This window comes from Scyliorhinus canicula, chromosome 1, assembly GCF_902713615.1.
Source record: "Scyliorhinus canicula chromosome 1, sScyCan1.1, whole genome shotgun sequence".
In the NCBI taxonomy this organism is placed as follows: Eukaryota; Metazoa; Chordata; class Chondrichthyes; order Carcharhiniformes; family Scyliorhinidae; genus Scyliorhinus; species Scyliorhinus canicula.
In genome coordinates this window covers 47,232,730-47,259,508 of record NC_052146.1, presented here as the reverse complement: position 1 = coordinate 47,259,508, position 26,779 = coordinate 47,232,730, and the positions used below count along the sequence as shown (strand labels likewise).

At 50.1% G+C, this 26,779-nt stretch overlaps 1 protein-coding gene across 1 annotated transcript in view; it reads left to right on the top strand.

Annotated features, from left to right (window-relative positions):
- Positions 1-1,602: 1,602 nt before the first annotated feature.
- Positions 1,603-26,779, top strand: part of LOC119962282 (transmembrane protein 132C-like) — a 1,347,532-nt gene continuing 1,322,355 nt past the window's right edge. Inside the window, exon 1 of the mRNA XM_038790273.1 lies at positions 1,603-1,922. Coding sequence (XP_038646201.1) covers positions 1,838-1,922 — 85 coding nt within the window. The 5' untranslated portion in view covers positions 1,603-1,837. The remainder of the gene's footprint in view (positions 1,923-26,779) is intronic.

Below are 26,779 nucleotides of genomic sequence, written 5' to 3'. Positions count from 1 at the left end.
CGAATATTTTTCCATCTTTTAATTTCAAATTGAGGACAGCGGCGAGTCAGGATTAACGCGAGCCGGGACAAATTCCGAGCATGGCGAGATTACAATTATCAGCACCCTCTTACCAAAATAAAACCGAGGGCACAGGCAAATACTTTTACAGAACTGTACCGGTGTCCGGTTTTTACTGAAGGGAGGTTGGGTGTCGACTTTTGTGGTGGAGTTTAAATAAAACTTCTCAACAGCACCCAGGAGTCCAAAGAGGGGGTGAAATAGGGGGGGGGGGGGTGAAAGTGGGAGTGAAAGAGGGGGCTGAAAGAGGGGCTGAGAGAGGGGGGTGAAAGAGGGGGTGAAAGAGGAGGGAGTGAAAAAGGGTGTGGGGGGGGGGGGGGGGTGTGAAAGAGCGGGTGAGAGAGGGGGGACGCAGGAGAAGGAAAATGGAGCTGGAATCATTGTCAATGGGGGCTATTAGCTTGAGTGACTTCTGCTCTGGTGTGTGAGCAACACGGTGTGGATCAGAATGCAGTCAGCTTAAAGGAAAGGACAGGATTGAAGGAGTTTCTCAAAACTGTGGTCGAAGTGAAAACTTCAGTTTGATGGGGATGTGAAAGATTCAGGGAGTGGGGGGGGGGGGGGGTCGATACTGGGAGCCAGTCTCAGGTCGACCTCACAGTCGCGGCCACCCTCAACTCCGCTACCCTCACCCCCTATGCCGCCCTCTCCTACCCTCACCTCCCCTATTTGCACCTACTCTCATCTCTCCTCGCCTTACCCTCATCTACTCTCATCTCCCCTACTCTCACTCTACCCCTCACCCTCCTCTCTATTCACCTCTCCCCTCATCTCTTACCTTCCCTCGCTCTCCCCTCACCTCTCTGCTCTCCTCCCCCTCTCCATTTCACCTATTCCCTCACTCTCATCTCCTCATCCTCCCATCACTTCTCCCCTCCCCCTCACCTCTCCCCTCCTCACCCTCCCCTCCTCTCACCCCCTCCCCCTCCTCTCATCCCCTCCCCCTCCTCTCACCTCTCCCCCTCCTCTCACCCCCTCCTATCAACCCGTCATCCTCACCTTCGCCCCACCCCCTCCTCCTCTCCCTCTCCCCTCACGCCCACACCCCTCCCCTCACCCAGTCACCTTATCCCCCTCACCCGCCCTCCCCCTCACCCCCTCCTTCTCCCCCCTCACCCCCTCCGTCTTCCCTTTACCCCCTCACCCTCTCCCCCTCCCGCTAACCCCCTCTCCATCTCCCCACACCTCCCTCTCCATCTCCCCACACCTCTCTCCCCCTCACCCCCAATCCCTCCCCTCGAACTTCTCCCTCCCCTCGCACTCCCCCCCCCCCTCTCCTCGCACTCTCCCCCCTTCCCCTCGCATTCCCCCCCCCCCCCCCCCCCCCCTCTCCATATTCGGCCAAGGCTCCAGGACAACTTGGGGAGCTTTGGACAGCGGCTGGCCCGGGACCCCGCCCCTTGCCGCTTCCGCCGACCAATCGGTAGCCAGCGCCGCCCAAAGCCCGGCCTCTGATTGGCCGGCTGCGCTGCCTGTCAATGGGTGGGGCGGGGCGGCCGGGGTTCTTGCGCGGGCACTGAGTGAGTGGAGCATGATCGCAGAGATAAGGCAGAGAGGCAGCGAGGAGGGGAGGAGGAAGGGAAGAGGGAGGGGGGCAAGTTGGCCTCTCTATTGGGCTCATTTCCCTCTGGCTGCCTGACCACTGTGGCGGGATTGGACAGTGCATGGAGTTTTTAAAGAGAATCCAGAGAAGCTTCTTTTGGAACAAAGTCTCCTGGTGACGAGAGATAGTTCAGGGTGTCCCGTTGGGAAGGTTACAAATAATTCCTGAGGCAACATGCGGACTTTGGGATTTGCAAAGCTGACTACCCTGCGCCCGTGCCTGGCTGAGGTCCTGGTGTGTGCCGCATTATTCTGCAATGGTAAGTTTGAAGTTTACCAACACAACTTGGCGTGTGCACTTTAAAGGAGAATTGTACCTGACTGCGGCTCCACTTGGGAAGCTGAGCTGTGAGGAGTAAGATGTTGGCGCGGACAGCACTGTCCCGTCTGCTGGGACGGAAATAACGGTTTGGACAATGTGGCTAAAGGTACTTTGGGGTCGGCCTCTGTGACAGCGCAGTGGGTCAGTCACAGACACTCTAATCGCTATCGGCTCCGGGCTCACATCCAACCCCCTGTCTCCCTGGTGATGCCGCCCACAGCGACCGCATTCTCATCTCCATCTGGGAGAGAGTGAGTGAGTGTGAGAGTGAGTTAGTGTGCGAGTGAGTGAGCGTGAGAGTGAGAGTAAGTGAATAAGAGAGTGAGTGAGAGAGTGAGTGAATAAGAGAGTGAGTGAGCGAGAGTGAGTGAATGAGAGTGTGTGAGTGAGAGAGAGTGAGTGAATTAGAGTGAGTGAATGAGTGTGAGTGAGTGAGAATGAGTGAACGAGGCTGTACATCTGTAGGGGGCATTTCCATGTCCAATTCATCAATCCCTGGACTCATGCAATGGGGTGTGTGTGTGGGTGGGGGGGGGGGGGGGAAGGAGGACTGGGGTGTGTGTGTGGGAGGTGGGGGGAGGGCTGAGGTGTGGGTGTGTGGGGGGGCGAGGGCTGGGGTGTGTGTGGGGGGGGAGGGCTGGGGTGTGTGGGGGGGGAGGGAGGGCTGGGGTGTGTGTGTGGGGGGAGGGCTGGGGGGTGTGTGTGTGGGGGGGAGGGCTGGGGTGTGTGTGTGGGGGGAGGGCTGGTGTGTGTGTGGGGAGGGCTGAGGTGTGTGTGTGGGGGGGAGGGCTGGGGTGTGTGTGGGGGAGGGCTGGTGTGTGTGTGGGGAGGGCTGAGGTGTGTGTGGGGGGGGGGCTGGGGTTTGTGTGGGGAGGGCTGGGGTGTGTGGGGAGGGCTGGGTGTGTGTGGGGAGGGAGGGGTGGGCTGGGATGTATGTGTGTGTGTGGGAAGGGGAGGCCTGGGGTGTGTGGGGAGGGGAGGGGGGTGGCTGTGGGGAGGGGGAGTTCCTGTCTGTGTAAAATGGAGATTAAGCAAACTGTTGATCAAGAGCAACCGAAAGCGTTCCAAGTGGGAACTCCCGGGATGCAAAACTGCAACTTTGACAGACATGTGAACACCTTACCCCAGATTAACAAGGTTTCTTGCTGCAGAAAATATATTTACCTGAGTAATATTGCGCCCCCCCCCCCCCCCCCCCCCCATCGGAAGAGAGCCCAAATTACCCCGGGAGGAATGCTTGACTTCTGGACAGTTCATTCTCGCTTCTCTGCTGGATGAGCTTCCTTTATCCATGTTGAACCGTGGGGGAGCGCTGTCCACAAGGGGCTGTGCTGGAAGGGAGGGCAGGGGATGGGAGCCTGCTCGCTGACACCGCTGGCTGCAAACGGTGGGCCACATTGGCCTGGAGTTCAGCAGGCTGTCCTCCCAGAGCAGGAGGAGGGGGTTTTATCTTCCATCCGAGGGAGCAACGCGCGCCCAGGCAGAGAATAGTTCCCCATCCCGAGCCCCAGAGCCCATTGCTGCCAGTGGGGTAAATGCTGACCTGGCCTCGGGTAGCTTCCTGATCTCCCTCACCTTCTTTCTGGTTATCGGGGCTGCCGACCTGCTCTCCAAGGCTGCTGTGGAAATAGTGCAGTGGCTGACATCGCGGCAGTTTATCACTTTAACGAGCTCTGAAATAACTGTAAAAAGATTCTGCCTGGAATGCACAAGTGTCACGTTGTGAGGCCGTGTTAACGGGGTGGGCAGGAAGGTCCAAACTTTCTGGAGGGGGGGGGGGGGGGAAGAAGTTTGTCAGCATGGCACTGCCGCCGTCAACAGCCCTAAAGTCCCGTCCTTGTGTTAAAACACAATCTGTCGGGATCCCTGTGGCTAAAGTCAACGCGAGTTCACACAAGCAGTGGATGCAGCTAATTAGGAGCTGTGGGGGGGGGGCTAGGCTACCACAGGGTGAGGGCTGAATTCCAGTAAGACATGTTTGTGAACGCACACACACACAGATCCCACTGCAACTTCCTCTCTCCTGTCTGCAGAACTTTCCAAACCCTACCGAAAGGTTAATTATCAGTCACTACCCGCTCATTTTTCGAATATAGAAATGGGTTTGGGCCACTTACAGCGCACTAAGAGTATGAGGTGTTTATTGATGCTTACCAGCCCAGCAGAGACCCAGCAGAGCCGGCGACCTGCACCTTCCAACTACTCCTGACAACCCCATTGACACTCACAAGACTATCAAGAGACATCCCACCGCTGCATTTACTTGGCTGTTAGATCGGGGTCTTATCTATAAAACAGAAGATATATTTTACATGCACAGCTCCATTTTCTGGCGCAGCTTCTGACAAGTTTACAAACAGAAGTGAGTCCCATTTACTGACAATGCTGTTTTATTGTGGACAACGGTTTCCTGCTCACAGATACAGGCTGGTGGAGGCTTTTTTAATCATTGCCTCCAGTTCAGCCGACCCTCTGGCGGTGTTGAGGAGGTGCGCTCAGTTCTGGGAGGGGAGATTGTCGTCAGCTATTTGATGATGGAAGGGGAGGAATGGGGTCAACTCAACATGGGGAGCAAGGCAAATTACCCGGGGATCCAGCACAGGTCCACCCAGCGACATCCTCCTGAAAATGCGCCCCTCCCTCCCCCAATCCAGAATGTTCTGATTTTTGAACGTGTCCCAAAAGTTGCTGTTGGGATTTTTATTTTAGTCGTTTCCCACATAAGGATTCAGGGGACAGATTGCTTTGGTGCTTTTAAGTTTTTTTAAATCCACCCCTTCCTCCCCGCACATCCACACGTCGATTTGCCGGGTTATTTCTGAAGATGCAGTGACATAATTTTATCGTTACATGGACGGGAAATTGCTTTGACTGATTTCTCCATCAACAATATTAGATGGTGGGAGCTGTTGCAGGGGGAGGGGCAGGTTGCCTCACGTAGTGTGATCCAGTGTGTATTGTCTGAATCTGTTACTGATACTAATCTGAATGTATGCTTTCCATTTAACAAATCTGTAACTTAAAGTGGTGTTTGACCAATTCAGTGCTGGCGGGTTTGACTGCCGAACTCGTTTGTCCCGCATTTATTCGGATGTGAGGTTCAGTGCTGGGTGACTTTGCTTATTCTCCCTCTTCATCCTATTTGCGAATTGGTAGAATCAACTCCTGGCACATTATCTTTGCCACTCTATATTTTTTTTAAAGGTACATTTTTCTGTTAATTCCAGCGAACGACGCCGGTCGTGTGGGACAGAACATTTCCCACTTTTGGCAGTTGTAGCACAGTGAAGTAGCTCTTTAAACCATCGATCTTTGTGATCGTTCTGAATAAGATGGTCAGTTTGAACCAAATTATTGGGGATTTTATGCCGTACACTAGTTTACACCTGGTGCTTGGCTGACTTTGCATTTCATTAAAGCCGGGGGAAATCTACCAGTCTGAAATGAATAGTTGTGCTCTGATAAAAGCAGTACCTATTGTTTTGTAATGTGCTTCACACCCAGCTACCAATGCCTTTCTAGAACTCGAAACACTGGAGACTGCACGCTCTCTGGCTCTTTTCTCTATTTCTTCTGCTGAAGGCTGCACATGCAAAACGGAAGGTCAGTTTTGCCAGCCAAAGACAAATTGTTCTTTGAAACCCCATTCAAGATGCCGGGTTCTTTAAGCTCCACAGACTGTCGGAATTAGAAGGGCTGCGGGATGGAATAAATGGACCTGGAGCAGACTCCAGATCATTCAGCTTGAAAAGACAGTTTTAATTGGTCACCATGTGGTGATTTCACTAATACAAAAGGATCTTAAAATGACATTTATTTCTGATTTCTCCATTGTAGAATTAACCCTATTTAAATAAAACACATTTTGAACAGTAGGCACCAGGATAGGATTTACATAAATTGTTACAAACTTTAGAGTTGAACGTTTAGCACGTGTTAAAAAATATTAAATTGTTGAATTTACTGCATATATTACAGTTTAATGGATAACTGGTAAGTTCATTTCACTTGTACGTTTTGCTATATTGGAAGCTGCACATTAGTACAGAGGAGGTGTAGAGCTCACAGTAGTTGCTATCACAATCAACGTGTCTGCTACAATAGATTCTACCACCTGAACAGCTATGCACGAGGGGATGCTTGGGGGGGGGGGCTACGATTGAGGTTTGACTTGTGAAGATCGTCAATGAATTACATTGTATTACCAATGGCAGTGGTGAATGCCCTGAGCGAAAGGGGAGAAGATGGTCTGGTGGTAATATCACTGGAGTAGCCACTCAGAGGCCCATACTAATCCTTTGGGGATGGGTGCCCAATTCCACCACAGTACCTGATGGACTTTAAATTCAATAAAAAAAATATTGGAGCTAAAAGCTAATATCAGCAATGGTGATCCAGACTGATCCTGGACCAAACACAATGTGTAACGGGATCCGGACTGAACCCGTTGTGGGGTGGGATCTGGACTGATTTGAACTTGATTGTCGGAAAATAAAACCATGGCCCCCAAGTCCTCTGTGTTCTTTAGGGAAGGAAATCTGCCAACTTTATCAGGATTGGCCCACATGTTACGCTGGATCAACATTAATATGGTTGATTCTTAACTGCCCTCTGAAATGGCCAAGCAAGTCATTCACTTCAAGGGCAATTAGGGATAGGCAGCAAATGCTGGCTTTGCCAGCGATGCCCACATCCATTAAAGAATGTTAGAAAAGTAATGGCGATGGGATATTTCACAGGCTTGTTTGCTTCTTCCACAACTGCTAATTCATTTTCTGAACAATGTAAGGGGCATAGAGTAAAACATATAGCAAACTTAATGCCATGTGCAACTGTAACATACATTTCAATGTGCTTTCCTAAAGTCCTTGCTTTCCCTATGTGATGAATTATCCTATGCAAACCCTCTATTCCTGTGTTACCCTATACTTTGCACTGATAGATTATCTCTTTGTATTTGGACCCTGGAATCTTCAAAACAGCAGTGGAAGAATTAATCAGATACTCATATATGAGGGATACACCTACGTTACCTCTGACCTGTGTTACAGATCTCCACTGGGAACTTCACATAGTCAATGACAGTCTACATTGCATATAACCATTGTTCCATTCCATAGAACCATGGAATGAGGCCATTCAGCCCATCAGTCTGCACCAACCCTCTGAAAGAGCACCTAACCTAAGCCCACTCCCCCCCGTGTGCACATAACACCACAGCCCCACCCAACCTGCACATCTTTGGGCACTAAAGGGCAATTTATCATGGCCAGTCCACCTAAACCTGTATGGTCCACTTGATGATCCAGGCCTCGACCTTATACCAAACTGTCAGTTCCTAAAGGATACCTCAACAATTACTTCCCTACATCCAAAATCCGCTGTCCCACCCCCACTGAGCTCCAGTCCACAAAAGGTACCCTAACTGCTCCAGACCCAATTAATAAAAACACTCCTCACTCCTCCACAGAGATACATACTTCTCCAATGCTCCCAGTTTACACCTTTCTCCCTCTCCCTCAACATAGTTATGCTGACAATTTTCCCACCGCTCTCAATTATTACTGAGATTATCTTTCCTTACCTATTGAAAAGGATTGGTCCACCTTCTCCCCCCCCCCCCCCCCCACCCACCTCAAAACATGCTTGTATTTTCTACCCCTTCTCTTCTATTGCCACCCATTTCCTCTCCCCTTCAATGCATCAATTTCCCACTCCCTTATCTTTTAATGCTGTTCACGTTCCTCCTCTCGTTCCCCAAAATTTCCCATCTTGCTGTGCATTATGCCTCTTTTTCTCCATGCTGTGCAGTTTTCTCCCTTCCGTCGCACCCAGTTCTACCCAAATCCAGTGACATATTTATCAGAAATGCCCTGGTCCTCACCTTTGTGCATTTCCACCATGGTTGAATTGCCACCTCAGCATGCTGTAAGCTGAAACTCCCATTCTTGGAACAATGCTTCGATATATTGCCAGTGACAGCAATGAGGACCATTGCAGCTGAAGCATGGTGAGGGCAAGAGTGTAATCTGTCCACGCTGGACTCTGGAAAAGCAAGACGACATGGCGACGGAGGCTTTGTTGTATTGACTTCTGCCTCTAAAACACCAAGACGTCAGCATGAAACATTTGGTGGTTGGCGTGACTGGTTCAGTTTCTCATCAGTGAGTGTTCCCTGACTCACCCTATACTTCCTTATCGGCATCACTAACTACTTCACATGCAGGGTATGCATCTGTGCCAGTGTCTCGCTGCAAGCCGGAATGGTGACATTTAAAGCTTTGGTGAGTGGTGCTCTTCAGATTGTGGTGTGACTGGTTTCTCATTGCGGTGTGAAGAGAGCAGATGGTACAAAATTAATAAGTAGACTTATCTTTTTGGCTACCACAGGGTCATGACATGCAGTATTATACACCAATACTGTGTTTAGACTTGATGCAATATCTACTGTAAGTCATGGGATATCTTGTTCAATCTCCCTTGCTTTAATCCCATTTGAGTTCTCCTTCCTAAATAAAACTGCATTGCCTACTAATAAGGAAGTTGTTTAATGTCTGTAGGTGCACCATCTGTTCCATGCTGCGTTCTTCAATTGTGCACAACCTTTATCTAGTATAGAACATGAAACGGGGGAATTGAAAGAGTGAAGTTGTCCATCTTTAAAATTCCTTCAAACAGTCCATTCTTTCTTTCGTTATGGAGCGGATAATATAATTTATGTTATCCTGTAGTCTTCACCTGTATTTATCAACATACCCAGAGCATGAACTGAAAATTAAGTTTCTCTTGCATCTCCTGGAGCTATTCTCCATCGTTTTTGTGTTCTGCAAAACTGAATAACTAACGTTTGACTCTGTACTTGTTAAGAGGCTTATTAGCTGGTCTTGACGTGATAAAAGCTCCATATTACACCAGTGCCATAATTGGCTGCTGTTTTTTCATTCTTGCTAATTCAGTCACTGCCTCAGAACTCATTCATCCACAAGTCCACGTGTTTCCTGAGTGGATCATTAAAATCGGCAGTCTTGCCATTTTCTCCCCCAAATTGCAGGCAATGTTCCATAGCTTGGAAAGGGCAGTTGACAGTAGCAGCAGAGAAACACAACTCACCTCTATGACAATCCTCTGATTCCCTAGTTTTAGAGGAAGGGCTAAATAAATCGGTTAATTCCAATGTCAAAACCGCAGGCAGAAGAGATCAGGATGGAGATCAAACACCACAGACGCTGGAAATATGAAATAAAAACACAAAATGCAGGATAAACTCAGCAGGTCTGGCAGCATCTGAGGAGAGAAAGAGAGTTAACGCATCAAATCTAAATGGTCCTTCTCCAGTTCTGTAGAAGGACCGTTTAGATCGGAGACGTTAACTCTGTTTAAAAAAAAATTACTGCCTTCAGTTAACCCTTCCTGGGAACAAGAAGAGGCTTCCTGTCCAAAAACTCGTAATAAAGGGCAACTGGTCTGCTGAAGTTTTTCTCTACAACATTACTACACCCAAAATTGATGACATGGGATAAACTGCAAGAGTAACTCTGAAAGGGGTAACCTGTCCTTCAAAGTGAATTATGTTCAAGTGAATAGTTATTATGGCAATTGTGCTGTTCACTCATCTGGACTCAAGCATAAAATCTGTTTGGAAATGCACTTGAGGCAAGTCCCAAAGTATACATCTGCACTTGATTTATTTTATTCTTGCGAGTATTTTAAACATTATGTACTTAGTAAGAAGTGTTTGTATTTAAACTGTCATCTGTTTTACTTCACTCTTTCTGACAAAGGAAGGATGGAATGCCATGTATTCAGCTTAACTGGTTAACTGCAATGGTCAAAGTGGTTAGGTTTTCACTAGATTTCTGTGCTCAGTGCACAATGAGTGAGCCAAACAGAATAGAACAAAGAATCTCACTGTGCCTCAGAACTCAGCTGTAAATGTGGTTATCTGAGCAAACATTACAAGATTAACACAAACATACAGTGGAGTGTGTTAGATGTAAAGGGTAATAAACAGGGAAATGATCACAACCATACAATAACTGAGCCGAAATACTCGCTCCAAGATTTATATAGATACTGCCTGATATAATCTAATTTATTCTGTGTGTCTGTCAGGACTGGTGATACCATCACACAGTGTGGGTATTCATGTTACCTTTCAAGAAATGAATGCCCAAAAAGGAGATAATATTTTGTAAAAGGCATGTCATGGATCATCTGCATCAAATTGGACTCTTAAGAAATTGTCCACAATATTCTGCTGCTTGATCACAATTCTAAGAATTCTTTTGTCAGTCAACAAGCCCATAAATCACAAACACATGTTTACAAGGATATCACGGGAAGCTTTCACATGTGACGCAAGCCTGGGCTTGTCTGAGCAGAGGAAATTCTACTTTTTCTGTGGGGTGCATTTAAATCAATTTCAGAAAGGTAAATAATGTAAATAAGGTAAATAGGTAAATTTGCGGGCAGCACGGTAGCATAGTGGTTAGCACCAATGCTTCACAGCTCCAGGGTCCCAGGTTCGGTTCCCGGCTGGGTCACTGTCTGTGCGGAGTCTGCACGTCCTCCCCGTGTGTGCGTGGGTTTCCTCCGGGTGCTCCGGTTTCCTCCCACAGTCCAAAGATGTGCGGGTTAGGTGGATTGGCCATGATAAATTGCCCGTAGTGTCCTAAAAAGTAAGGTTAAGGGGGAGTTGTTGGGTTACGGGTATAGGGTGGATACGTGAGTTTGAGTAGGGTGATCATTGCTCGGCACAACATCGAGGGCCGAAGGGCCTGTTCTGTGCTGTACTGTTCTAAATCTGAATCTAAATGTGTGGCACAAAGTTAAATGCATGGTCTGGGGTGGTGTTAATTAATTTTTGAGGCAATAGGGAAAACCTCTCTGAATGTTTCACTGGGTCAGTTAAAGCCGCCACATGGTCTTCTCATTCTCCATTTTTCTTCTGTGCTTACCTCATCATTTGGATTAATAATTGAATTTGCTCAATTGCTGCTTTTATTGGCGCTGTAATGAATTCCCGCATTCTTTAATGTGGCGCTGCATCTAATAGCTGTGGAATAGAAAATAATACAATTTAACTGTGACGTCAAACTCATTTCACAGTACCTGCAGTCGGTAATCTGCACAGATGATACCGATATGGTTGAACACATACTCCAAGGAATGTTTCACTTGGATCAAGAGCTTGATTAAACTATGGCAAAAATATAATATTTCTCAAATTGTATCGCCAACCTTTCTAGTCATTCCTCCAGGTGTTAAGCCTGAACAGGGTACGCTGGCAGAGACAATGTCTCTGTCACCTGCATCAAAAAAGATTGCAAAGAGTTCTTGGGGATTATTCGTTGCCCAACGGCGGAATCGGGAAATGCAATTGGGCGGAGAATCGGTTCTGATGCCGAAATTGTGGCGGGCGCGGTTCTCCGGTGCCACGACATGGGCGTCAATGCGTTCCATTCTGCACGTACAGTAAACGCCATTGGCATATCATTAGCGGGCCTGACCTGGTATTCGCCAGGGCTTCCGCGATCCTCCGCCTCCACAAGGGAAATTCCCGACAGCGAGGTTCCCTCGTGCTTTTAAAAATCGAGAAACAGGCACCATGGCTGATGAGGGAGAGAGAGGAGGTAGGACATGCAGAGGCACAACTGTGAGCTGCTGGTCCTGAGACTGGCCGGGCAGGCTGGGGTTCAGGGGAAGAGGCCCTGACAGGGCTAGGAGTGGGTGGGGGGGGGGGGGGGGGAATAACAGGGGATGCGTGTAGGGCAGGGTGTCCCCCCACGAGACTGGGCGGTGTCCAGGCAAGGACCAGCATTGCCGTAGGCTGCAAGGCAGTCATCGTGCTGCGCATCCCACTGACCACCCACCTTGGCCTTGGTTCTGCAGAGTACCACCGGCCACATGGGTACCCATAGCCCATCAACCCATAACCCACACTCCACCATACATTCCCCCCCAAGCACCACCCTCCAGTGGAGCATCACGTGGCCCAACCAAAGGCAAAGCCCACAGTAGCCTCTACAGGGGGGGGTGGGGATGCTGGACGGGGGCTGCAGAAAGTACCATTGGTATGGGCAATGCCAACTGATGGTACCCCGGCATCAGAAATGGGGCACCAGGACCAGAGATCCTCACGGTGGTGGGCACCGATGGGGCAAGGGGTGCGGGAGTGGGGGAGGGGTGGGGGGGGGTCATGTGGGGGCAGAGTCCGCAGTGTCAATCGGGGCTACCGTGTGGCCTGATGGACCTTGTTGGGCAAGGGGATATGCACCATGCTAACGTATTTGCCTTTCACCCCCCTGCAGACACTGGATATTGGAATATAACCAGCAATGGTGGCCTTCCTCCTAGTCACTGCAGTCCTGGGGGATGCACTGAGGCTGTACGAGCCGGAGATGTTCCAGGAGGAGGAAGCTGCAGCAGAGGAGGCTGTCCCAGAGGAAGAGAAGGCAGTCGCTGAGGATGGAGAGCTGGCCACCCAACAAGCCGGGGAGGAAGAGGGGGAGGTGTAAAGGAGATGCAGTGTGAGGCCTCGTGTGTACCAGCAGCAGCTGTCATTCAAGGACCTGCTGGACAGGCTATGCCATTGAAGACTCTGGCTGGGCTGGGGACAGTGCGACTTATCTGGGTGGGGGGGCGGGCGACACCAGAAGGGCCGTCCCCATTACCAGCTGGTCCTGCAAAACACGAGACAGGTCACATGATTAGACCGGGGATGGGGGGGGGGGGCGGAATTGGGGTGGTGGGGGTATGTTGGGGAGGGGGGGAAGGTGGGTGTGTTAGGCAGTGGTGAGTGTGGTGTGTTTGGGGGTGTGTGTGTGTAGGGGTGGTCGTGGTGGTGGAGCGGGTGTGTGAGGGTGGTGGTTGATACACGTGCCATGGGGAACCGCAACTCAACGGGGTCTCATTTTCTCGCACGATGACAACCTCCACCCCGGTGACTGCCCTTTCCTCAGGTCTGACAACCATGCTGCGGTGAGGGGCCCAGGTCCGGAGGTCCCTCACCAGTCTTCCCGCTCCCGGCGTTTATGGGTGGCCTTCTCCCAAGGGAGAGAAACAGAAAACACACAGTGTTAGACAGTCTGATGCATGCAGCCCAAGCGGTGGGTGGCTGGTGGTTTCAGTGGCCAGGGCACCCGAGCATGGTGGCTGGTATATGGTGCAGGGTGGGGGTTCAGCCATCCTGCTTATGGGGGAGATAGGGTTCCAGGTGTGTGGGACAGGGGTTGGTGCCAGGGGCACACTGCTGCCTACTCATCCTGGGTGCCCTGTGGAAGTTGTGCAGTTTCGTTCGGCACTGCTGGGGGTCCGGATAGTGTTGCTCGCAGATCATAGTGCTTCTGCCACCTGCGCGGGCCTGGGGTACAGGGACGTTCCTGGGCTGGGGTACAGGGTCCTTCCCGAGCCGGGGCACAGGGTTCTTCCTGGACTGGGTACAGGGTCCCTCCTGGGCTGGGGTACAGGGTCCCTCCCAGGCCGGGGTACAGGGACCTTCCTGGGCTGGGGTACAGGGTCCTTCCCGAGCCGGGGCACAGGGTTCTTCCTGGACTGGGTACAAGGTCCCTCCTGGGCTGGGGTACAGGGTCCGTCCCGTGCCGGGTACAGGGTTCTTCCTGGGCTGGGGTACAGGGACCTTCCCGGGCTGGGGTATTGGGTCGATTCTGGTATGGGGTACAGTGACCTTCCCGGGCCCAGGTACAGTGTCGTTGCCGGGCCGGGGTACAGGATCCCTCCCGGGCCGGGATACAGGACCTTCCTGGGCTGGGCTATAGGGTCCTTCCCGGGCTGGGGTACAGGGTCCCTACTGGGCTGGGGTACAGGGTTCTTCCCGGGCTGGGTACAGGGTCCCTCCCGGGGTACAGGGTCGTTCCCGGGCTGGGGTACAGGGTCCTTCCCGGGCTGGGTACTGGGTCCCTCCCAGGTCGTGGTTCAGGGAACTTCCCGGGCAGGGTACAGGGACCTTCCCTGGCTGGGCTATAGGGTCGTTCCCGGGCCGGGGTACAGGGTCTCTCCCGGGGTACAGGGTCATTCCCGGGCTGGGGTGCAGGGTCCCATTCGGGCCGGTGTACAGGTTTCTTCCTGGGCTGGGGTACAGGGTCCGTCCCAGGCCGGGGTACAGGGTCCCTCCCGGGCTGGGCTATAGGTTCATCCCGGGCCGGTGTACAGGGTCCTTCCCAGGCTGGGGTACAGGGCTCTTCCCGGGCCGGGGTACAGGGTCCCTCCCGGGCTGTGGTACAGGGTCCCTCCCGGGCTGGGGTACAGGGTCCCTCCTGGGCTGGGGTACAGGGTTCTTCCCGGGCCGGGGTACAGGGTCCCTCCCGGGCCGGGGTACAGCGTCCCTCCCGGGCTGGGGTACAGGTTCCCTCCCGGGCTGGGGTACAGGTTCCCTCCCGGGCTGGGGTACAGAGTCCCTCCCGGGCTGGGGTACAGGGTCCCTCCCGTGCTGGGGTACAGGGTCCCTCCCGGGCTGGGGTACAGGGTCCCTCCCGGGCTGGGGTACAGGGTCCCTCCCGGGCTGGGGTACAGGGTCCCTCCCGGGCTGGGGTACAGGGTCCCTCCCGGGCTGGGCTATAGGGTTCTTCCCGGGCTGGGGTACAGGGTCCCTCCCGGGCTGGGCTATAGGGTTCTTCCTGGGCCGGGGTACAAGGTCCCTCCTGGGCTGTGGTACAGGTTTCCTCCCGGGCCGAGGTACAGGGTCGCCCACCTCTCCTTCGTGGCGTGCTGCAGGAGGAGTCTCAAGCTCGGTGTCTGTAAAATGAGTTGTATAAGCGGCTCAGCTTGTCGGCCATCTGACTGTCAATCGCGAATCCTGCACGATTTCTCATTGGAATTGATCGTGTTCCACGCCGCACTGGTGCTCGCCCCTCAATGGTTGATGAAGTGGTCTAACTGCGGCGACAGTTTTGCTTTCATAGAACTCCGTGAATCCTGCCCTGGCGTCAACATTTGTAGGGCTGGATTCTCCAATTTTGAGGCTATGTCCAGAGAATCTGTCTCGTCTTACAACCAAAAGGTCGGCAGCGCCCACTCACCGAAGCTCCGCCCGGTGGGGGGCTAGCAGCCACGCCACATAAAGCCCCCGCATTTACCAGCAGATACAGACGGAGAATTGTCAGGTCCGTGGTCACGCATGCGCATGCCAGATTGTACCCCCATCTAATCCCCCTCGTCAGCCTCCACCAGCCCCTGCCGAAGCCTCCCTCAGCCAGCGGAATGGCTCCTCCTCTCTCTCCCCCCCCCCCCCCCGACTGTGGCGGCGCTGGACAAAGTCCCCAGCCGTCACCCAAGGTCCCTGAAAACTGTGACACACGTGTCCCACGCCGTCAGGAAGTCGGGCCATCGGAGGCGGAGCATCGTGAGAGGGCCTCAGGTGGTGTCCTGAGGTCATCCCAAAGGCGTGCGGTGTACTCAACAATGACGCCATTTTTGAGGGAACGGTGCATCCGAAATACGGCACCGCCCCCGATTTCGGCATCAAAACAGATTTTCCAGCCAATCGCCGAATTTGATGTCGGCGTCGGCAATCGGAGAATCCAGCCTTAAGTCTCAGGAATGGAGTATTCCGCCACATTTCTTTAGCATTAAAAATAATTCTGTGAAATATTTTTGTTTCAATGGTGAATGAAAGTGAATAGGTTGAACTGCCGACCGTGACACCGGGAAGGAGCTAAAGGAGTTGGGCAGCACGGTGGCGCAGGGGTTAGCACTGGGACTGCGGCGCTGAGGTCCCAGGTTCGATCCCGGCTCTGGGTCACTGTCCACGTGGAGTTTGCACATTCTCCCCGTGTCTGCGTGGGTTTCGTCCCCACAACCCTAAAGATGTGCAGGTTAGGTGGATTGGCCATGCTAAATTGCCCCTTAATTGGAAAAAAAAATAATTGATTGGGTGCTCTAAATTTATAAACAAAATTAATGTACACAGACAAAGCGAAGTGATCGATAAAAGATAGAAAATGCTGCATAAAGCCAACAGGTCTTGCAGCACCTGTGGAGAAAGGCTGGATTCTCCGATTCTGCAGCTATGTCCACGGGATCCGTCTGGTCTTACGCTCAAACGTCAGCGCTGCTCCTCACCGATGCTCCGCCCGGTGGGGGGCTAGCAGCCACGCCACGTTAAGCGCCTGGTTTTACCTGCAGATACGGACGCAGAATGGCTGGGTCTGTGGCCATGCACGGGCGTGACGGCCGCACTGCACAACATGGCGCCGGCCGCATGCAGACCCGGCCTGCCAAAAACCTGTAATCCTATTCGCCACCCTCAGACCAACCCCCTCCACCAGTCCCCCCAGCTCCCGTAGCAGCCCCCCCCCCCCCCCCCCCCCCCCCCCCCCCCCCACCACCACCAGCGGAACAGTTCTCCCCCACCCTGACTGTGGTGGCGCTGGACACAGTCCGCAGCCGCCACGTGAGGTCCCCGCAAACTGAGCACACGTGCCCCACGCCATCGGGAACCTGGCCCATCAGGGGCGGAGCATCGGGGGAGGACCTCAGCTGACGTCCTGAGGCCGTCCCAACGCCATGCCACATACTCATTGAGTATGCCGTGTTTGAGGGGGTGGAGCAGTGGGAAAACGGTGCCGTCCCTGGTTCCGGTGCAAAAATGGATCCTCCTGCCGATTACCGAATGCGATTTCAGCATCGGTGATCGGAGAATCCAGCCCAGAGTTCCTGTAAAAGGCCATTTGGATTTGAAACGTTAACACTATTTCTCTCTCCATATATACGGCCAGATCTGCTGAGCCTATCAAGATTTTTTGTCTTTTATTTCAGATTTCCAGCATCCACAGTATTTTGCTTTTAATGGATTTATAAAATACCCTGGGTTGATACCCATATGCTAATACTGATATAAATTTAGTTCCTTCATGCTTTTGCTTTCAAGTATTTCTCTGTTTAACTTTCTCTGAAAGGCATCTGGGGAATATATATTTAAGGATTTGTTCGAAGGAACATTCCTGTCTGTATGAGTTTATGCAGTAAGTCGCTGAACCTTGCAGACTGCAAAGCACTCGATGCAGTGCTGATCTGTGTGGAGTTTAGCAGGACTGGAAGTAGGAGTGGTACAAATGGGGGTCAATGCCCATGTGTTAGGGAGGGGACATCAAGCAGTGACCTCTGTTGCAAGTGCAAGTGTGGACCTTGAGCGAGGACAGGACTGGGATTGCTGAGAAGCTCATCTCATCGATCAACTTGACAATGGGGTCAAATAGCCACCTGGGCTAGTTACGAGGATTACCTGTGCTGGAAAGAGGAACCAACATGTTTATTAAAGGAAAAAATGGAGGAGAATTTCAGTTCTATGCAACAGTATGTTAAACTCATTTTTAAATGCCTCCTTTTAGTGGGGAGATTAAACCACTTTTTCACACTAATTGATCAGAATGGTCTCTGTTGTAATTTGATAATAGGTCAACAATAAATGTACATAGCATTTAAATCTTGATAAGCAAAGGAACAGACCAGGATCATGAGTGAAGAGATTATTCTGGGATTGAATATTGTGCAAAAAAACAGATGGAAGATCAAGGGTTATAATAATAATTGCTTATTGCCACAAGTAGGCTTCAACAAAGTTACTGTGAAAAGCCCCTAGTCACCACATTCCGGCGCCTGTTCAGGGAGACTGGTACAGGAATTGAACCCGTGCTGCTGCCTTGTTCTGCATTACAAGCCAGCTGTTTAGCCCACTGTGCTAAACTAGCCCCTTTATCTAGTGGATAGGGTTTTCTAGTAGAGATATTTAAGATGATCACAGGATTTGATGGGGTATATATAGAGATAGATATTTTCTTCAATGGGGGAAGCTCTGAACAAGGGGGCATAAAATTAGAGCTGGGCCATTTAAGGTCGATATCAAAAAGTCCTTTGGCACACCAAGGTCATGGCAATCTTGAAATCTCTGCTGATGCCTCTTTAAGGAAAGGCCATTGATAGACATACTTGCTAATTATCCAAGTTCAGTGAGGCTAGCTAAATAAATGGACTGTGCCCATCAGTGAGCAGATAATAGGAGTGATGGAAATAGCTCTGGAAGTAGGGTTGTGCTTCAACATTTTATTAGATATTTCCACCTCTTTAGTTTCTGGCCATGAGTGTAGTCTCAATTTGGTTGTTCTAGTTGCGTTGTAAATGAGATGTAGCATTTATCCGTAGTGGAGTATCTTGGCAAGCAGGGACAGACCTCAGACCAATAACTAGTAGTGTACGTCTCCTGGTTGTCGCAATCCTGCTGGCTGAAATAATATGGTCCTTGCTTAACTGCACAAGTTCAATACCTTGTGGTTGGTAAATACAGAGCTTTCGTGGTCATCTCAATTTAAGATTTCCATGTGATTATTTTCCTCTGGACAAGGGAGCTTTTCCAATTTAAAAATTCAAATCAGTAAGCTTTAAAATGTTCCTCCACACACTCCACTTTTCTGAGCTATAATTTATTTTTCCTCTCCTCTCCACCATACCTAGCAGCATCAGTTAAAAGCTGTCTTGTTTATGCTGTTGTTTTATTTGAGTTATGATCCAGGTTCAGATCAGTAACTTTAAAAAAGAAGAAATCCAGAATCCAAGTTATTTACTGAAAGAATGAACCCACAAAGTTCCACGGCCTAAACCAGAGATTATTTAATATACAAGAGTCAAACAAGGCAAACATGAGGTATTGGATGGGATTTTCCGTCCGTTCACGGCAGCGGGACTCTCTGGCCCCTCTGCAGTGTATGGGAGATTTGGTTGAGCGCCAAATTCTCTGTCCTCGCTGGCAGCGGTGAGGGGGTGGACCCCCAAAGGGGAATTCCAGCTATTACCTCAGCTACTCCTCTGCACTCTAAATTTAACATACGTTAAACATGAATTAACAGGTAAATTGCAGTCAGTTTAAAATATAAATTGCACTTTACGTGGCAAATACCACAATAAGTATCTTACTAATTGGCTCAGCAGTCCAATCAGCTTATGTGCAACCAATCTCAGTCACAAAGTTCCTTCAAATCTTTGTCTTCCTCACAAAGAATTTCAGCTCCTCTTGTATGTCTTAACTTGATCGTCAGTTGACAGCAATATGCATTCAACTCTAGTTCAATGGGCATAGCCTTCACTACAAATGGCACTCGCCTGCAGGACCTCCTCAATTCTGCAAATGACAGTTTGGATAATGTAGATCCACCAATGTCATCAACTAGTAACAAAAACAGCTACAGCAACTATGTTTGCTTATTCTCCGCTTCTGAATCTAGCCTTTCTGTTTTTCCGCTTGCCTATCTGCACTGGTAGCATCAGTGAGTACAGAGCTTGGATCTATCTGCGTCTTTTTATATGCTTTCAACTAGGTTCAGTCTCCCCGGAGGTTTTGGTTTGCAATCACAGCTTGGGCTTTCATTTCCTTAGAAACTGGGAGGGACAGCTTATTGTCTCGGTTTCCCTTTTTGGCTCCCCTTTTCAGTTAGGCCCTTCTCAAAAAGATACAAGCTTTGAAATCACAGATTCCATCACTCTTGGAAATATTGTCCTTGAGGACACACTCCTGAGTATCACCACTCACCAAAAGCCCAATTTCGTAATCAGTGATCAGGATGAGAATCCCTTTTTACGATGAAAACAGGCCTGTTTTCGGATGCTCCACCCCCTCCAAAACGGCGTCATCGGGGAGTATGATACACGCCGTTGGGACGGCCTCAGGATGTCACGTCAAGGCCCTCCCCCAATGCTCCGCCTCCAGTGGGCCGAATTCCCGATCGTGCGAGGGGTCGTGTGGTCTCAACAGTCGGGAACCCAGGGTGGCAACTGCGGACTGTGCCCAGCGCCAGCAACAGTTGAGCGCATCCTGCTGGCTGGGGGTGTGTGGCTTCGGCGAGGGCTGGGGGGACAGGCGGGGGGGTCCAGGGGAGCAGTGTTTGGCAGGTTGGGTCTGCACACGGCCGGCGCCATGTTGTACGGGTCATTGCCGTGCGCATGCGCAGCCATGGACCCGGCAATTCTCCAGGCATTTGTATCGGGAAGGCCATGCATTTTACATGGCATGGCTGCTATCCCCTCACTGGTCAGACGTTCGGTGCTGGGGTCGCGCCGATTTTTCCCATATAAAATGCCACGGATCCTCCAGACATAGCCCCAAAATCAGAGAATCCAGCCCCAAATCGACCAACACCAAGACTGCCAGAGCAGGGCAGTGGTTGGTACAAATTGTCTTATGAGCAAAGGCTAAACAGGATGGGACTGATTGGAATTTAGAAGAATAAGAAGTGGTCACATTGAAACTTTGTAATCAGCGATCGGGCGGAGTGATCTCATTGGAACTTTTGGGATTGTTAAGTGGCTTGACAGGGTAAATGCTGAGAGGATGCTTCCCCTCATGGGACAGTCCAGGACCAGAGGGAATAGTCTCAGAATAAAAGGGTGCCAGTTTAAGACTGAGATGAGAAGGAAATACGTCTCTCAGAGGATTATGAATCTTTGGAACTCCTTGCCACTGAAAGCTGTGCGGGCAGAATCTTTGTGCACATTTAAGTCTGAGATGGATAGATTCTTGGCCACTGCCTACGGCCCCCGACCAGCGCGGCGCGATCCCCAGCCCCCGCCAGAAAACCGTCGCCAGTTAATTCGGCAGCCGGCATCGGAGCGGCGAAGCGGGATTCACGCTGGCAAGGGGTCGGAGAATCCTGCCCAGTGTGTTTGATGTGGTCCAGCAAGGCTTTTGACAAGTTTCTCATGACAGACTGGTCAAAAAATTAAACGTTTGTGGAGTTGAAGGGAAAAGTGTAATGAAGGCTCTGCCTCTACCACTCTTTCAGGTGATGAGTTCCTGGTCCCCCCCACTCTATGGTTTAGCGCACTTAATTGGAAGCTGGTTTGTGATGAAATGAAATGAAAATCGCTTATTGTCACAAGTAAGCTTCAAATGAATTTACTGTGAAAAGCCCCTAGTTGCCACATTCCGGTACCTGTTCGGGGAGGCCGGTAGGGAATTGAACCATGCTGCTGGCCTGCCTTGGTCTGCTTTAAAAGCCAGTGATTTAGCCCTGTGCCAAGCCAACAGCGCAGGTTCAATTCCTGTAATTGCTGTGGTTATTTGTGAAGGCCCCATCTTCTCAACCTTGCCCCTCACCTGAGGTGTGGTAATCCTCAGGTTAAATCACCACCAATCAACTCTCCCCCCTCAAATGGGAAAGCAGCCTATGGTCATCTGGGACTATGGTGACTTTACTTTTACTCTATGGCTGAAAGAATCAAAACCCTCTCATCCATCTGCCAATTACCTGAAATCAATGGTTCCCCCAATTATTGACCTCTCTGCTAATGGGATTAGGTCCTTCCTATACATTCTGTCAAGACCCTTCTTCATTTTATACGCCTCCAAAGTTGACTCATTGGCAGACAGCAAAGGTTAATGATAAATGGGTATTTTTCTAAGTTCTAAACTGCTTTCAGTTGGGTTCCACAGGACTCAGAACTGGGTCCCTTGATGCCGTTTGATTCAATATCAGTGATTTTGGTCAATAACTGAGGGGGACATTGATTCGAGGTAACTGGCAGTAGGATGAAAGTGGAGTTGAGGTGTCATTTTTTCAGCTAGCGCATGCTGGGGATCTAGAACTTACTGCTTAAAAGAATGGCAGAGACAGAATTTTCATTATATTTTTAAAATGCTTGGATATACACTTGAAGTGCTCTGACTTACGGAGCTTTAGACCTAGAGGCATACGGTTCAATTAGATGGGCTTTTTCAGTTGGCACCAACATGATGGGCTGAATGACCTTTTTCTAGGCCAGAAAGCTTCAATGAGTAGGTATGTCCACATGTCTGTGCACTTAAATGAATGGGTGCAACTACATGAGTCAAGTTCAACAGCATCCAGGAAAAAACAGTCAGCTTTAACTTAGTTTGACAACATTTCCTACTTCCATAACATCTATCACTAAGAAAGAGAAGTGCTCCCAGATCAAGTTTCTTCCAAAGTGCCCAACATCCTGAGATGGAAAAATACCATTCCTTCAGTGTTCCTACAACTGTGGAATTGCCTCCCCCTGACAGCACTATCACCGCATGGACTGCATCATGTCAAGGACAAGATCCATTAACACCTTCTTGGGTCAGCTATGGATTGCCAATTAAATGTGTGGCAAGATTCAATAACAAATTTTGAAACACACGACCTAATGGGCACCGCCTGAAGAGATCAATGAATAAAATATAAATATCAATTTACCACATTCTCCCTTCTTCAGGAATTCCGATTGCACCATCTGATAAATCATGAGGCAAATTCTTTAAAAATAAAGGGACTTGGCATTAAAATTGTTTTCTAAACATGGTTTACTTAATAGCCAACAGGTCAGAGCCACAAATAAACCACAATACATCTGAAAATGCTGAACAATTTAAAGGAAAATACATGTCTTAGCCGATTATGATCACAGTACCGCCTGAGGTGGGGGTTCGAATGGCACCTTCTCTTCTCAGAAACGAATAAACCTACAGCAAAATGAGGCAGAACTTCAACCTCACAGCTGCTGAATACAAGGCCAGGAGAGGATTTATCATCATATCAATGCATTTATATGTCTGTTTGGCAAATGTGAGTCGTTTATGCCAAAATGAATTGGGCTGTAACTATTAATATTTAACGTCTTTTGTGACACTTTTGTATTAGGCATCAATTTACTTGCAGCAGTATATTATCTCTAAATGCATTTGTGTACATTTGGTTATTAGTTTGTCAGTATTTGATCTGTTGTTTGTAATTACAGTTGTTTTTATTGACCAGTCATGCAGTTTTGTTCGTTATCAATGTGCTTGTTTGTATGTCTGTTGTTTTTGCATGTCTTTGCTTGTTTCTTGCCCTTATTTCAAATTCCCATGTGCTAAAATAAAAAAAGAAACCTGTACTTAAAACATCAGTAGCACTCAATGGGAGTATTTCACTGGGTGTCATGCAGTAGACTGCAGTACTGAAACGGTGGTGGAGGGCGTGTCGGGTTGAAGGCAGAATGCGAAACGTTAGTTTGGAGCCATGCTACACCGCAGACATCTGCTGGGTGCAGGGGCTTGAGGGAGAGGGTGCAAATGCAGTGAGGTGGGGGGGAGAGGGGTGCTGCAACCTGCTTCGGTAGGCCTCACATCCTCCATAGTCCCGGTGTCTGGACACACGCATGGGGGGACTGATACAAATTGCAAGTCACCTGTGTCGGAAATCTTTCTGAGCCCTAGCATGAGATCATAACTCAAAATGGTCTCTCCGGATATAAAATCCTGGAGTTGGCATGTCTGCTTCCTCAGTTTATTTGGCGTTGAAAGAGTCACTTCATTCCAGAATCAGAACTGGTCTCGATGCTTTAGCCATTCAAAACTCTTTCTCCATGCCTTAGGTCAGACCTCACACCACCCTGTGCTGGTTTCCTACTTGTAATAGATTTGCATGCCATGAATACCCATTGGGCAGACTCTTGTGCCCTGCCCCTGGTGGGTTTGGCGGCAGGGGGTCATTTAATCAGGCAGAGGTCTGGTAGGTGGGGACACAGATGCCTTCTCTCACCCACCCCAATTATCTTTGTGCTGGGGAGGCCTGTCGATGGCCTTCAGGCCCCTCAGCCAATTGACGCCTTAAAGTGACCAATTAATTCCCATTTACAGGCCTCAGCCCACCACTGCTGGTATTAACTTGGTTATTTTCCAGCTCCCAAAGCAATGACTGATTAAGGGACCCAGCATCAGGCGGAGAGCAACTCCTCTGCCCTGGTGGTTATCCTCCCGCCAACCTCCCCCCTTGGCTCCCCACTTCCATCACCGCTCACTTCTGTCCCGGAGTCCAGAATCCAGTGATGATCCTGGATCTCAGGTGAGTGCTGTGCTTGCAGCAGCCACCATCTCCCCAGTGGTGCTGCCTTTCTATAGAGCAGCTAGCCTCTGATTGTCCATCAAAATTGGCAGCTGGGACTTCTGTCCAAGTGGACCTTGGTCCTTGGAAGACCTCTTGCTGGTCTGTCAAGTGCCTGAGTAGCTGACCTTCCGGAAAGGAGATGAAGCAGAGCTCTTGCCAGCTGTGCTACCAGTGGCCGTGACCCCTGTTACCTTCACAAAGTTCTGCCAATTATCCCAAAACATTTTGAAATAAAGTCCGAACTTTAAGATTAAGTCAGTGGCGCACTGGAACCTCTGGGTTCATGTTCATTTAAAAGTGGCATGCACTTGTGCCTGAGGTGAGCTGCTTGTTGAGCCTTTGTCAAACTCTGTGGCACAAAAAGGGAGGCAGGAAAATAGCAGCTTGCTTCAAGTCAGTACTGCCAACGGCAAGCTTGTAGTGAGGAGGGAGTGGATGGTTCTGGCGGGGAAGCGAGGACTGGAACAGTGCCTTGAGGGAGTACTGCTGGGGTTAGTGTGTTGGCAGCAGTCAGTGAAGATTAATGAAATGAGGGCCCTAAAGGGTGGACCCAGTGCTGTCCATTGTTGGTTTCTGTGGGCCAAACTAAAGGTGTTGGTGAGGGAAAGTTCACAGATACAGGAGAGTCCAATTTGGTAGGGGCATAGGTACAGTCTGAGGCAGGGGTATTCAAATGACTCACAGGGTGGGTCATGGGATCTAACGGGGACTCTAAGGATGGTACGAGGAGGAATCTTGAAGCGAACAGGACTCGAGGTGGAGGTGGCATGTATACTTCCATGATGACTGGGCCCAAGATGATAGGGGGAAGTTCAGGGGTTACAGAGGGAAGGTGTACAGTGATGGTGGGAGGGTCAAGGGCAACAGGGATACATTTGAATGTGACAGAGGGAGGATGGAGGGTCACTTATTGCAATTGGTACACCATTACCAGCCATGTACATGTAGCTGCCAGGAGTGCAGATCCATGTGAAAGGAGACCAGTGTGGGGTGGGTAGAATTTTGGATGTGGACATGTGGACAATTACTCAGCAATTGTAGGGATGAAACCACAGCTGCCTATGTCAATGTCTGCCCTTTTCACACAGTTCACTTGGTAGGGGACCAATGGGTCTCATACAACCAAAGTTCCCCAACCTCTGATCAACCATGGCAGCCACAAAGCCTACAGCAAGGGGGAAGGGTGGCCAGGAGGCAGCCATCCAGTGAGGACCTTGGAGAAGGTCACTGGCATGTCACTGCATCTTCAGGACATGGCCAAACTACCTCCAGATGTCTGGAAGGCAATGGCAGAGTCATCTGAGACTGTCCCCAGAAGTGGTCAGCAAAGCTTTCTAGATCCTACAGCCAAATAGATTTGATGGTAACCCCGTGCCTGCAGCCCTCAAAGCAACTGTGACACTCAACGTTTCCGCCACCGGTTTCTGCCTTGGGTTCATGTGCAGCATTTTGCAGGCTGCCATAGACAGGTGCATCAAAGAGGTGATCAAGGCCCCCTTCCATGTCAATGAGTTCACTATATTCACCACAAATGGAAAGAGCCAGTTGGACAAGGCTGTAAGCTTTGAGGCCATGGGTTTTTTCTGTAGAACGCAAGGGGTACCGGACTGTACACTTGTTGCTTTTAGAACTCCCTCGAAACAACCAGTGGCATATGTGAACCACATGTGATTTCAGTCCCTAAATATTCAACTGCCCTGTGACTGAGGTGAAGAGTCAGGCAGGTCCGTGCTCGTTTTCCAGAGTGCCCTCATGACTCCTGTATCTTGTGGCCGTTGCAGCTTCCTGAGCTTTTATTGAGCTGCCTTCCCAGATTGAGGCCTAGATTGAGGCCTAGTGGCAAGTAAATTCCCCTCCAGACCTGGTTGCTGATACCAATGGGGCATCTCTGCAGCACAGCGGAAGAGTGGTGCAAATCAGCTGATGCCTCCATCAAAGTCATCATCAAACATACTGTTGGTATGATGAAAACATGCTTCTGCTGCCTTGACAGGTCCACAGGGGCTCTCCAGTACGAAACAGGGAATTTCAAAAAAAGCTGTGGTATGCACAAAGCGGCTTGTGAACCTCTTCCTCAGATGAGGATGAATGGGATAAGCCTCAGGAAAAGGACATGAAAGTGAAAAAAGCCTTTTGCTGGATGCCAAGGCCACGAAGAAACCTGCCCGGTATAATAATAATCTTTATTAGTGTCACAAGTAGGCTTATATTAACACTGCAATGAAGTTGCTGTGACAATCCCCCAGTCGTCACATTCTGGCACCTGTTTGGGTACACTGAGGGAGAATTCAGAATGTCCAATTCACCTAATAAGCATGGATGGCGGGCTTGTCTTATGGGGAACGATTGAGGAGACTGGGCCTGTATCCTCTGGAGTTTAGAAGACTGAAAGGTGATCTAATTGAAACAAATAATGTTCTTAAGGGGCTAACAGGGTTGATGTAGGAAGAATATTTCCCTGGCTGGTAGGGTCGAGAACCAAGGGACACAGATTCAGACTAAGAGGGAGGCCATTTAGGACTGACGTGAGGAGGTCTCCTGTTGCTATCGCTCGGGAAGAACATCTCTCACCGTTCCCTGACAGTCTGAGAATCTTCAGGGAGTCAACACTGAATCATGGGACTGGTTTGACATCTCCAAAGCGGTGTGGAAGGGGTCTGGATGGTGGAAGTGGTGGGAGTAGACAGGATGCAGTCACAAGACAGTAAAGATTAATAAATAAAGGGGGAAACGATTGGGAGAAGCATTTCCTGAGCCTGGGGGGGGGGGGGGGGGGGGGGGGTTGAAGAGGTCCACTGAGCAAATATAACATTTGACAAAAAGGTGGACAAGAAAGTTGGTGACTTGGCGCAGAACCTCCCTGCTTGTACAGGCAACTCTTTGAAAGCCCGCCCTGACCTGCTGAACTGTCACCTGACAG